The sequence below is a fragment of the Vombatus ursinus genome, unplaced genomic scaffold, assembly GCF_900497805.2.
Source record: "Vombatus ursinus unplaced genomic scaffold, bare-nosed wombat genome assembly UNPS02014816.1, whole genome shotgun sequence".
In the NCBI taxonomy this organism is placed as follows: Eukaryota; Metazoa; Chordata; class Mammalia; order Diprotodontia; family Vombatidae; genus Vombatus; species Vombatus ursinus.
Window position 1 is genome coordinate 1,593,566 of NW_020954594.1, and position 12,103 is coordinate 1,605,668.

Here is a 12,103-nt window from a genome sequence, read left to right on the forward strand (position 1 = left end):
ATGGGTGACCCAAAGGCAATGGACAGAATTTCCAGTGATGACCTATCTGCAAGAAATGGAGTAAAGGCTGTCATCCAGGAAATGTATGATTAAAAAAGAAGTAGGCTCGGCATGTAGCTAACATTTAGATGAGCCCAAGAAACACATAAAGACCTAGAGAAAGTCCTCTAGTGCATTGAATAGATCCTCTGAAAAGGAACTTTAGGAGAACATGGACGAGAATTACACAGGCTACTGGTGCCTTCACTTCTGTCTACATGAGAAAGCATGTATGTATTGCAATATTCATTGAGAGACTAATAAGATCACTGATCCATTGAAATACACAAGGGACAAAAATCAACCAACTACATTATATGTGGAGATGAGGGGAGGGAGGCCTACATTTGAAGTAGCAACAAACTAGATAATTATATTAATCGCTAATATAGCACTCATGTGCCAGGCACTGTGCTAAGCACTTTACAATTATTATCTCTTTTGATCCTCACAACAACCCTGAGAGGTAGATGCTATTATTATTCCTATTTTACATATGAGGAAACTGAGGCAGAGATTAAGTGACTTGACCCAGGTTCACCTAGCCCGTAATTATCTGAGGCCTGATCTGAACTCATATCTTCCTGACTCCAGACCCAGCTTTCTATCTGCTATTAGCTGCCTTTGGCTGGTCCTTGGGATTTTTAAGCGTTGTGTATAATGTATCATGAGTTTTTTTTGTTTGTGAATCTCTTGTAAAGGAAGATCTATAGTTTTAGACAGAGTTACTAGGCTGGTAGACCAGTGGAATATTAAAGATAGAGTATAGTATTGTCTAAATTTCAGCCAAGTCCTTGACAGATATCTCTCTTGTGGAGAAATTATTGTTGTTTGTCTTTCTTTTTGAAGAGGACCGATGACATCACAGCATGATGTCTTAACTTGTGCATGGATTGGATTTAAGTGAGGCAGAGTTGCACAAAATCATCAGCCTCACTCTTTCTTCCAGAGTCATAAAGTCCAGTGGCAAGACAAAAGTCAAGATGACTGACAATGGCCTGGAATGCAGTGGATGACCTTGGTATCCTTGATATCTGACCAAGCTCTCAGCTCTCAGTAGCACCTGCTTCAGCCACCTTCATGGCCTTTGTAACAAATTGTTCCCATCTGCTGGGGGAAATCTTCACATGCTTGGGGTAGACATTCCTCTAACTCACCAACAGGTTTGAGGCCTGTTGGTTACAGCCCTCAGCCTGGTTTAGGCCATCTGCCCAGATAGTTTTATCAGGGTGTGACTGCTTTAAATACTATAGCTTCTTGGAACTACAGGTAAGAGTTGAGTGCCAGGTGGACACCAAAGGTGGAGGAGCAACCCTGAAAAGGGCTTGGGAGCCCTCATCTCAGAGGTGCTAGTCCTCCCTGAACATCCTATACACCCCTGTGGACAGATATGGGCTAGATGCTAATATAGTTAGGTATGTTTAGAACTGATTGGGTGACTATGTCTGAAACTTTTAAATTGATCATTTGATGCCAGCTTGGAATATTTCTTTAAGAACATGTGTGTATTTGGATTGAATAGATGAAGTCAAGTAGCTTTCTTCAAACTAGGTTGGCAGAATTTGAATACAGTATTTTTTTCTAAAGAGACCAACTTTGGGGGGGGTGTAAAATTTAATAGTTAATGTAGAATGAAACTCTATGTCTTATGTTCAGCTCTTAATAAACTACTACTCATAGATCTAGAGAACATCTGATAAGTAGCATTTTCTCCATAAATGCCCATATGCATCACCCCATAGACCACCCCTAGAATTAGACTTTCACATTCGTTTGGGTAGCTTTTAAGATATTTGGGCATTTGGGGATATAGGATGCTTTTACTGCTTTATTTTTTTCCTGTTCCCTCAAGTTTGCAAAAGAGAAAAAAGAGGGAAGAAAAACCAACACACATCAACAGGTCTACTACAGTAATGACCACAGATGACAAATTTGCACATGAATGCATTTCAGGAAGGGAGAGGGCTCCTTCCCTTAGAAGGTTCAGTATTGTAAAAATAGAATTACATTTCATCTAGATCAAAACGCCATTATAAATATAGTAAATTACTATGACTTCAACCAGGAGATGTAATAGGAGATTATGTTGTTGGCTTAAATTAGTAGACCCATTAGTGAACAGCGGTTCAAACCATCTTCTTCATCTGTTACTTAGTTGTATGTAGACTAAACATGTGCTCTCAGTATGTTGGGTAGCATAATTTTCTTTCTTGATACTCTAGTGTAATCGTGGATTGTATAGTTAATGCCTAGAGCTTCATGACTTTAGCATATATTACCTTAGATAATTTGGAGGAAAATAAGAATTAAGTAAAAAATAAACATGGCTTTGATTTGTTGTAAAGTTGAGGGATCATTTGTTTCTCTTATTTACATCTATGAAGAAATATTAGTTGAAGATTGCTAATTAGTTGTTCACAAGTTCCATATTCTCTGAACAAGATAGAGCTTTAATTCATTGTCAGGGATTTTAGCTAAGTATAAGGGAGAACTTTATGACTGAAGGTTGCTAAGTAATAGAATATTTTATTGAGAAAGGATATGAAATCTTCCCTAGAAAATTAAGAATAGAACAGATATTTATGTGAAATGATTTAGATACTGATTCAGGACAATAGAGAAAAAGGCTCCTCAAACTTTCATTTTGCAGTATTAGCCTCTTGTCCCCTATTAAAGTGAAGCTGGCTGCCTGATTTTCTTTGAGAGGTTTTGGTTTTCCTTACAGAAAAATCATGTCTAAGTACATTGTCCATGGTACTGTACAATATATTATGCAGGAAAAAAAAAGATCATGATACTTTCTACAATAGATAAGTGGTCAATGCACATGAATAAGCAGTTTTATAAAGAAGAATTGCAAATGAGGGGCAACAATATGAAAGAATGTTCCAAATCACTAATAATACAAATCACTAGCATCTTGGAGTTTTCACCTTACAACTAACAAATTGGCAAAGAAAACAAAAGATGAGAATAGTCAATATGGAGGAGTTGAGTGAAGACGGTCATGTTCTAACACCATTCCTGGAGCTATAAATTGGTCCAACTATTCTGGAATTAGTCTAATAGATTTAGAATTATGTTTCTTAAGTGACTAAAATGTCTTTTTGTCTCAGAGATCCCACTTCTATACGTATACCTCAAGAAGGTCCAAAAAAGACAGAGAGTTCTCAAATATACCAATCGTTTTTGGCAATGCTTTTTATGTTAGGGAAGAACTGGAAATAAAGTGTCTGCTCACCCATTGGGGAATGGCTAAACAAATTATGGTATATGGATGAAATGAAACATTTTTGTGTTTTAGAAACAATGAATATCAAGGACTCAGAAAAGATGGGAGGACTTGTATGAAGTGATGCAGAATAAATTAATCAAAACCAGGGGGAAACATGAATCCTATAGTAAAATATATGAAAAGAGTAAAAGATGATGATGAACTTTGTATTCTTTTAATGACCAACTTGGCCTAGGAGAAGAAAATGCAACTCCATCCTTTGTTGAGGGACAGTACTGTGGGTGTAGTTATTGCATGTTCTGTCAGATACAGTTGGTATGTTGATTGGTTTTGCTATTTGTTTTTCCCCTTCTTAAAAAAATCACTGTCACAAAGGATGTCTCCCTGGATAGAGGAGAGTGGAAAGATATATTGGGAAATGTACAAAAAGATAAAAGATTTAAAAAAATACCATGAGATTAATGTTGCCAGATTGTTTTAAGTCCCTGAAGTGAGAGGATTCAGAGCAATGTGAAACATTGTTCTGAGGGGCAGGTAGGTGTTGCAATAGATAGAGTACTGGCCTGGAGTCAGGAGAACCTGAGTTCAAACCTGGCCTGACACTTGACACTTACTAGCTGTGTGACCCTGGGCAAGTCACTTAACCCCATTTCCTAGCCAAAAAAAAAAAAAAAGAGAAACATTGCTGTGGGTTTTCCAACTTGATGAAAGAGAGCTCACTACTGTACAGGCAGGATGTTCATTGGACATTAAGAAGCAGCCACCTCTGAGGGGAAAATGCTTCTCCACTATGTACTGCCTTTGGAACACCAGATGGCTGGAGAGATCTATCTCATATAAACTGTAAGCTACAACAAAAAGCAAGTTTGATCTTGCTGTTCTTATACTTTAAAACTCTCATGGAAATCTAGTCAGTAGCCAAAGTTAATCCCTTAAAAGTATCAGATCACCAGGTTCCTCAAATGAAAAAAAGTTTTATTTTAGATTCAGTTTATTCAGCTCTACACAATCAGAAAATTTTCACCTTGGAAATATGGCATCATGAAAATGGCTGAATTTTATTGATCTTAAATAAACCCTGATAAAAAGGAGAGTAAATTACAAAGTAGGTAGCACAATTTGAAGCAAAATAATTTTAAAAAACCTCATATTCTTCTCTTTATTAAACATGAAATGATAATTTATAAGTGTAAGGGTGGGATCAAAATCACCTCATTTTGTTTAGATGACACATTTATTAAGTGAGAACACATCTTGATGATTTCTTGGTCATGAACAAGGCAGGGTCTCTTCCTAGGAAACCTGGTTGGGTTGTCTGAGTGGCTTGATTTCATCCTCTAGGGCCTCTATAAAACCATCAAGTTTGTTGGAAATGTGTATTAGAGTTAGTGAAGAGATTGAAGAGAATAGTTACAGCCAATCCTCTGAGGAGTCATAGGTGGGGGTAGGGGAGTGGGGAGAGAACACCTCAGCTTTAGCCTCAGTTTCCTTTCTCCCTACTAGGCTCTATAAGGGCCTCATTAACTCTGAAGGACCAGAGGATTGGTGCATTCTCATCAGCATCCTAGTCCAAGCAGTGCCCTGGAAAAACTGATGCAATATCTTCATTGGAAACTGAGGGCAAACTGGAAATCCTGAAAAAGTGCAAGCTCAGGATTCTACAAAGACCCCAGAAGGAAAGCAATACCATATGTAAAGGGAATGTCTTGAGAACTCCAGCAAAAGCACTTCCAAGAGCTGTGAGTTACCTCTTTTACCACATGTCCTCTCTAAGTTTGAGCCCACTTAACTTTACTCTGGATTTTGTGTTTACTTATTGGAGAGTATGTAACAGACTTTTAGAGGGATGCTTTTCACCATCTGTTCTTACTCTACTAAGCCCCTTTCTAAAAGCCAATTAAGATTGGCTAATTAATATCAACTCATAATCATGGGGAAAAGCACAATGGTGGGGGACTCATAATTTATAGCATTAGAAAAATAACCCCCCAACCCTTCAGGGCTCCCTATAGACTCAAAGGGGAATAGGAATAGCCTTGCTTTGAGGACCCAGACTGGCAATACAAATAGGGATGGGGAGAGTAAGTCCAGAACATGTGTTACATGCACACAACAATGCATAAAGTGAACACATTTTTATTTTTGTAAATGTGTTCAAGGCATTTATGATTTAAAATTGTGCACACCAGAGCAGCATGTTATTTATCAAAGGCCCACCTTTACCTTCTCATATCCAGGGCAGAAGAAGGTGGTATCAAGTAAATGTTGTCCAGGAGTCCCAGGTATTAACATACACACCTTTCACATGAAATTTGATCACTTTTCAAAGTCTGTCTTTAAGTATGACCTGCTTGGAGACTGGAGATCTTCTTATAACTTGTTTACACCCTATGTTTCTTTTATTCTGAGACCATTTTGGAATTTCCCCTTTTTACTTTTTCTTCTAGCCCATATCAGATAGTTTATAATTCCACTCTCCATATGGAAAGATGTGTGCTTTTAAAGTTGTCCAAACCCAAGCAGGGGGATTTCAGAAAAATCTGGAAAGACTCATATGAACTGATGTATAATGAAATGAACAGAACCAGGAGAACATTGTACACAGTAACAGCAACATTGTTCAATGAAGAATTGTGAACAACTTAGTTATTCTCAGCAATACAATGATCCAGGACAATCCTTAAAGGATTAATGATGAAGCAAACTGTCCACCTCCAGAGAAAGAACTAATTAATGTTTGAATACAGACTGAAGCATGCTATTTTTCACTGTTTCTCTTTTTCTTTTATTTGACTCTTCTTGTACAAAATGACTAATATGGAAATGTTTTACATAATTGCACATGCATAGCCTATATCTGGTTGTTTATTGTTTCAGGGAGGGGAGAGGGAAAGGAGGGAGGGGTAGAATTTGGAACTCAATACTTTAAATAAAAATGTTAAAGAATTGAAAAAAATAAAGAATTTCCCAACCACAACAAAAAGTTGTCCAGATCTGTAATCTGAAAAATTTTGATATTCACCATAGGTCAGCTGGTCTCGTTGACCTTGATCCACAAGCCTCAGTAGAATCCTCTTGCTCTGAAGTAGTGTTTGGCATAGAAGTAGGTAAACAAAAACCCCATTTATATCCACAGTTTGCTGCTCTGACTTGGGTCAGATTGTCTTAATGGGATACTGCTTACACTGCACTGTTTGAGGACAACAGTATTAATGTCCTGTACAGTCTGTTCCACTGAGGTCAAAATGAGCTCTTAGGTTCTTTGAGTAAGCTATTGCTCATTTTCTTTTTAAAGTTAGTTATGATACCCTGGGTTACCCTGTTGTGTTATCTTTTAACATGGTTTCAAGCATTATACAATAGTTTCTGGTAGATGATTCTGTTCTTGCTTCAATGTAGCATCCTGTATGTTTTCTTTTGGGTTCTTGGATTTTCTTTCCATATATGATGTTATAATATATTTCATGCCACACTTGTGACTGAAACCTGGAAGAAATACAATACCCAGTGAAAATTTGTTTTAGTTTTAAAAAAATCCTCCCTCCAAGTCCACATCCCCTAAATGACAATAACATATCAGTGAAAATTCATTTTAATTTTTAAAAAATCCTCCAAGTCCACATTCCCCAAATGACTATAAGATACAAAGACAATGAAAGTTTCCATTATTAGTTCAATTGATATTTGGGGGCAACAAATACCTCCTTGTTTATTTATATAGGTGCAAGAAGACCTGTTGTAAGTGATTGATATTTGCAGGTTAATGTGTTAAAGTATTTAAAAATTAAAACTAAAATTTACCAGTGTAAATTAGTTATCTGAGTATACCATGATTCACCTGATTATTTTAATTCAGAGGTTTTTAACCTTTTTTTGTGTCATAGACCCCTTTGGCAGTCAGATGAAGCCAATGGATCTCTTCTCACAATAATGGTTTAAAATACATAAAATAAAATGCATAAGATTACAAAGGAAACTAATTATATTGAGATAAAATTATCACAATATTAAAAAAAAACAAGTTCACAGACCCTAGGTTGAGAACTCCAGTTTTGTTGTTTTGTATGCATAATATATAATATTAATAAGCATGACACAAAACTCTAAAATAGGCTGTGGCATTTTCTCCTGCCTCTCAGGTTTTCATCCATTCAACTCATTCATGCCCTCAAGTACACTCATTCTTTGAAATTGTTTCTCACTGCAGGAGGCCAGACAAAAATAAGCATCTATCACCTACAAGGCAAAATTCCCAGGAGAACCTCATACAAATGCAATAAGAAAGAGAGCCAGATTTTATTGTATTTCTTTTAGGAATTGATAGGTGCAAACTAATTTATAATCATTGAAATAAATTAGGTTTAAGTTAGGGAGATCAGGGAATTATAGAATATCAGAAAAGCATAGGACCTATGAGATCACCTACAGATGAGGCCTAGGTAAGTGAGCTAATGACAGAGTCAGAAGGTGAAGCCAGGTGTTCTAAATTTCCACTTCAGCATTCTTTCACCTATGTCATGCTTCCTGTCTTTACACCAAAGATTTTGTGTTTTTGAGTACCAAATTTTTTTACCAGAAAGAGAAAGGGAATAATAGTAATAGCAGGATTATTTACATAATTCATTTCTAGGAAAGAGGTGTTCAAGGAATTTTCTATGTAATTATTTATTATTTGTATATTATATGTAATATATATTACATAAATATATGTTTCCATGTAATTATTTATTAGAATCTTCAATCAAGGAATCTTTATTAAGGAATATTAAGATCATAGGATCACCTGAAGAACTGCATTTTCCATCATGCATTTATTTCTCTATATCTAGGAGACACCTGGGTTGCAATAGGATCAATAGGATAGGTTAAAATAGGTTACAATAGGGTAGGTTACAACAAGATTTAGAGATAGAAGGTGCCTTAGAGGCCATCTGGTGCACAGTCCTCATTTTGCAAGTGAGGAAATTGAGACCCAGCAAGTAAGTGAGAGGTGGGATTTGAAACCAGATCAGTCAGTCAGCTAGCATTTATTAAGCACTTACTATGTGCTTCCTGTGCTATAAAGAAAGGCAAGAACAATTCCTGCCCTCAAGGTGCTAATAGTATGATGGGTTAGACAACATGCAAACAAGTATGTACATACAAGCTATGTACCAGATAAATTGGAGATAATCTTAGAAGGAAGGAACTAGCATTAAAGGGAATCTGGAAAGGCTTTTTTCAGAAAGCAGGATTTTAGCTGAGACTTGAAGGAAGCCAGGAATTCCAGGAGACTGAGATGAGGAGGAAGAGAATTCCAGGTGTAGGAGGCAGCCTTTGAAAATCCACAGAGTGGGCAGATGGAGTGTCTTGTTTGAGAAACAGCAAGGAGGCAGAGTATGTGGAAGGGAAATAAGGTATAAGGGGTCCAGAAAGGTAGGAAGGAATTGGATTATGGAGGGATTTAAAGGCTAAAGGCAAGGCCCTCTGACTCCAGATCCAGAACTCTTTACACTTTACCATACAGAGAGTCTCCCCTTTTAGATGCTTCATCCTAAATTCTTTGTAATGTATTGCACAAATTCAATGAATTCAAAGAGGACAGAGATATTTCCATGAAAATTCACAGTCTTGTGTGAAAAGCTCTTCCTCAGAACCTCATTTTTGTGAATTTTGCCGCTATGTGTATAAACTGTACCTCCTACAATGAATATCACTAAGACTTGTTGGTATGGGGCTTGTGACTAGAATATGGCTGTGTAAGGGCATATTTTCTTCAAAAGGAATAGAATATAGAGTAGCCCTAACTTGTAATAGAAAAGGGCAGTGAAATAGCAATAAATATTAAGGAAATATTGAAAATTAAGAAACTTCATCCTTCAACTTTTTTATGGTCCCTTAGAATTAACTTACTGTGACCATTCTTCTCTTGGGATGATGTGTCATCATTATTTGACCTAGATCTATAACTTTCCAGTGTCAATTCTGAAACGTCGTTTTCTGTGTATATAAAAAAAAGTAAATTAGTACTTCCTAGGGATTATATAGATGTGTGCTTTGAGTTAGAATTTCCCACTAGTGTATATAGTTGTATAAAATACATATTACTTCCCTTATTTCATCACATAACTGCATGGAATAAGTACATTCAACCAAAGTGTTGGTATTAATAATATGTCACATTTACATGCTGTTTTTAGGTCCACCAAATGCTGTCTTCAACAATGCTATGTGATAGTGAGAGATTTTTCCTATTTCACTGAGGAGGAAAGTAAGGCCCAGAGAGGGTCATGGGGGCAGAGATGTAGACCTGGAAGGGTTCATTTAGTCCAGAGACTGTTTAGCTGAACATGCTTATTTTAGGAATGAAAGGGAAGCTGAGGGCACTTAAACAATTTATTCAAGGTCACACAGATAGTAAGAGGCAGAGGTGGGATTTGAACCCAGGTCCTTGAATTGTAGAGGGTCTTTCCCATAGTCACACAGCTAAACTGTAGCAGAGTTCCAAGTTCAATAATTTTTCTATTCACACCATCCTGCCGTTCTGATCTTTGTCTCTTCATCTGTAACATGGGGGAACATAATATTTGCAATGCCTACCACCCAGGTTTGTGAGAAAATCACATTGTAAATGTAACTCTCAGCTCATAATCCATTGCACATGACTCTTCTCATTGGTGGAGATTGTTCAATGCTCCTTACCAGCAAGAGGGGAGGAGTTGGTGGGGCGTTCCACACAAATATAAGCTATTTTTTGAGTGTCTATGTGTCCAGCACTGTGGTAAGAGTGTTAACAATGGACAGGGAGTGATAGAATATTGTTCAGAAAATACACATTATGATGGTTCCTAGCCAGCTTTGAGAGTGGAAAATTGAAAAGAGGGGTTTTACTAGCAAAGATAATATTTTCTTCATTTGTACAAGTACAATGGAGAAAATAAGTCACTGACTGGGGTATTCTACAGCATTGTTTCTAAAATACGTTGCCAAGATCATTGAAATTCTCAGAGAGCTAGACCTTTGGGTATTAATCTAGGTGGACCAGTAGGAACAGGATTATATTGGTGTCAGTAAAACAGGGAAGGGACAATCAGGCCCTCCTATAACAGCGCTTTTATTGTTGTAAACAATACAAAAAAAGCAACTCCTAAGGACTGAAACTACTAATCATGGTGCCTCTAGCATACTAAATTTTGTTGTGTGCTATCAATGCTTGTTAGAAATCATCCTTATCCCCAAATTCATTTTTTGTTCAGTCATTTTTCAGTTGTATCTTATTCTCCATGACCCCATTTGAGGTTTTCTTGGCAAAGATATTGGAATGGTTTGCTATTTCCTTCTCTAAACGAGTAGAAATGCAAAGGCTACCTTCATATTACAAGCCCAGTACTCTATTCACTGCGCCACCTAGCTGTTCCTAAGTCCATTTTTAGCCTACCTAATAACCCACAACATAGAAAATGTTCAGTTTTTCATAATAAAAACATATGGCTTTGATAAAGAAATTACTTATTTGTGAAACATGGATAGATATTCAGGGTTCAAATCCTTTCCAGTACTTTGAGAGAGACAATAAAAGGGACAGATTGAATTTTGATGTGAAATTTGATCATTAGAAGTAGAACGATAACTACTCCCTAGTCACTTACTAGTTAAGTGACTATGAACACATTACTTAATTTCTTTGATTGCCATTTTCCTCAACTGTAAAATGTAATAATACTTAGTCTCACAGGTCTGGTGTTAGCAGAGTGTGCAACATAAATGTGAGCTGTTATTATTATACCCAGTTCATTTTATACAGCCATAAAAGTGGCCATCTTTGGACCGGTTAGGAAACTTTCTTATCTTGCTATAAATTCCCTGAACTACTTTGGCCTCCTGTGGCATTGCAACCTATAATCAAAACCAGTAGAAATGCAAAGACTACCTTCATATTGTTAAAAAAAAAATAGCTGAGCAATTTAGAGAATTCAGTGAGAAAAATTAGTCACCAGAATTGTGTACACAACCCTACAGACAGTGTTCCACAAAGCTTAGTGCGTTTTTAAGCTTCAATCGCTTTCAACTCTACCAAGACTTCTGGAATACTGTATAGGCAAACAACTAACAAAATAAAATATTTATCTTTCCTTTCAGTAGTTTTTGACACAATGGGTATAATATAAATGTAGCTATATTGTTTAGAAATTTACCTTTCTTCCATGTCACATGTGCTTTCCATAGCTTCATTATAAAGAGTTGTACTATAATGAAGAGGATTAAAATGAGGAAGGACACAAGAGTGAGCAACAGAATTCCATGTTTCTTCTTTGTGATTTCTAGAGAGCTTGTATTTGCTTCTGTCAGAAAAAGCAGAGCAGTTAGATGCTTCATATCATGCAAGTCTTATATCTGACATTTAATTAGCTATGTGACCATGGGCACTTAGTGTCCCTGAACCTCAGTTTCCTCATCTATAAAATGTCAATTATGGTACCTATAGTTCTTATCTCACAGGGTTATTGTAAGGCTCAAAAGTAAAACACTATATGCAAGGTGTCCCAAAAATCTTAGTGCAGTTGTAAGCTTTAATAGTATTATTATTACTTATTAAGTATTTGACTCACACTACCTTATATTGTTATTTATTTATTAATATGTGATCGGTGTGAGGACATAAAGAGCAGAGACTGTCGTATGCCTCAAGCTTCAATAGCTTAAAACTCTACTATGACTTTGGTGACACCTTGTGTAAATGCTAGCTTTTTTTCCCCCCCAAAATTCTTGAACCACTGGAGTGTCTCTTTTAACATGGCAATGTAACTGATTAGGGAACTTGGGAAAAGATTCAAGGAGAACCTCAAGGGA

General features: G+C 36.6%; 1 protein-coding gene across 1 annotated transcript in view; it reads right to left on the reverse strand.

Annotated features, from left to right (window-relative positions):
- Window positions 1-6,170: 6,170 nt before the first annotated feature.
- Window positions 6,171-12,103, reverse strand: part of CRTAM (cytotoxic and regulatory T cell molecule) — a 38,204-nt gene continuing 32,271 nt past the window's right edge. The window contains exons 8-10 of the mRNA XM_027835687.1: window positions 11,449-11,595; window positions 9,167-9,253; window positions 6,171-6,760 (exon numbers count right to left, since the gene is read on the reverse strand). Coding sequence (XP_027691488.1) covers window positions 6,627-6,760; window positions 9,167-9,253; window positions 11,449-11,595 — 368 coding nt within the window. The 3' untranslated portion in view covers window positions 6,171-6,626. The remainder of the gene's footprint in view (window positions 6,761-9,166; window positions 9,254-11,448; window positions 11,596-12,103) is intronic.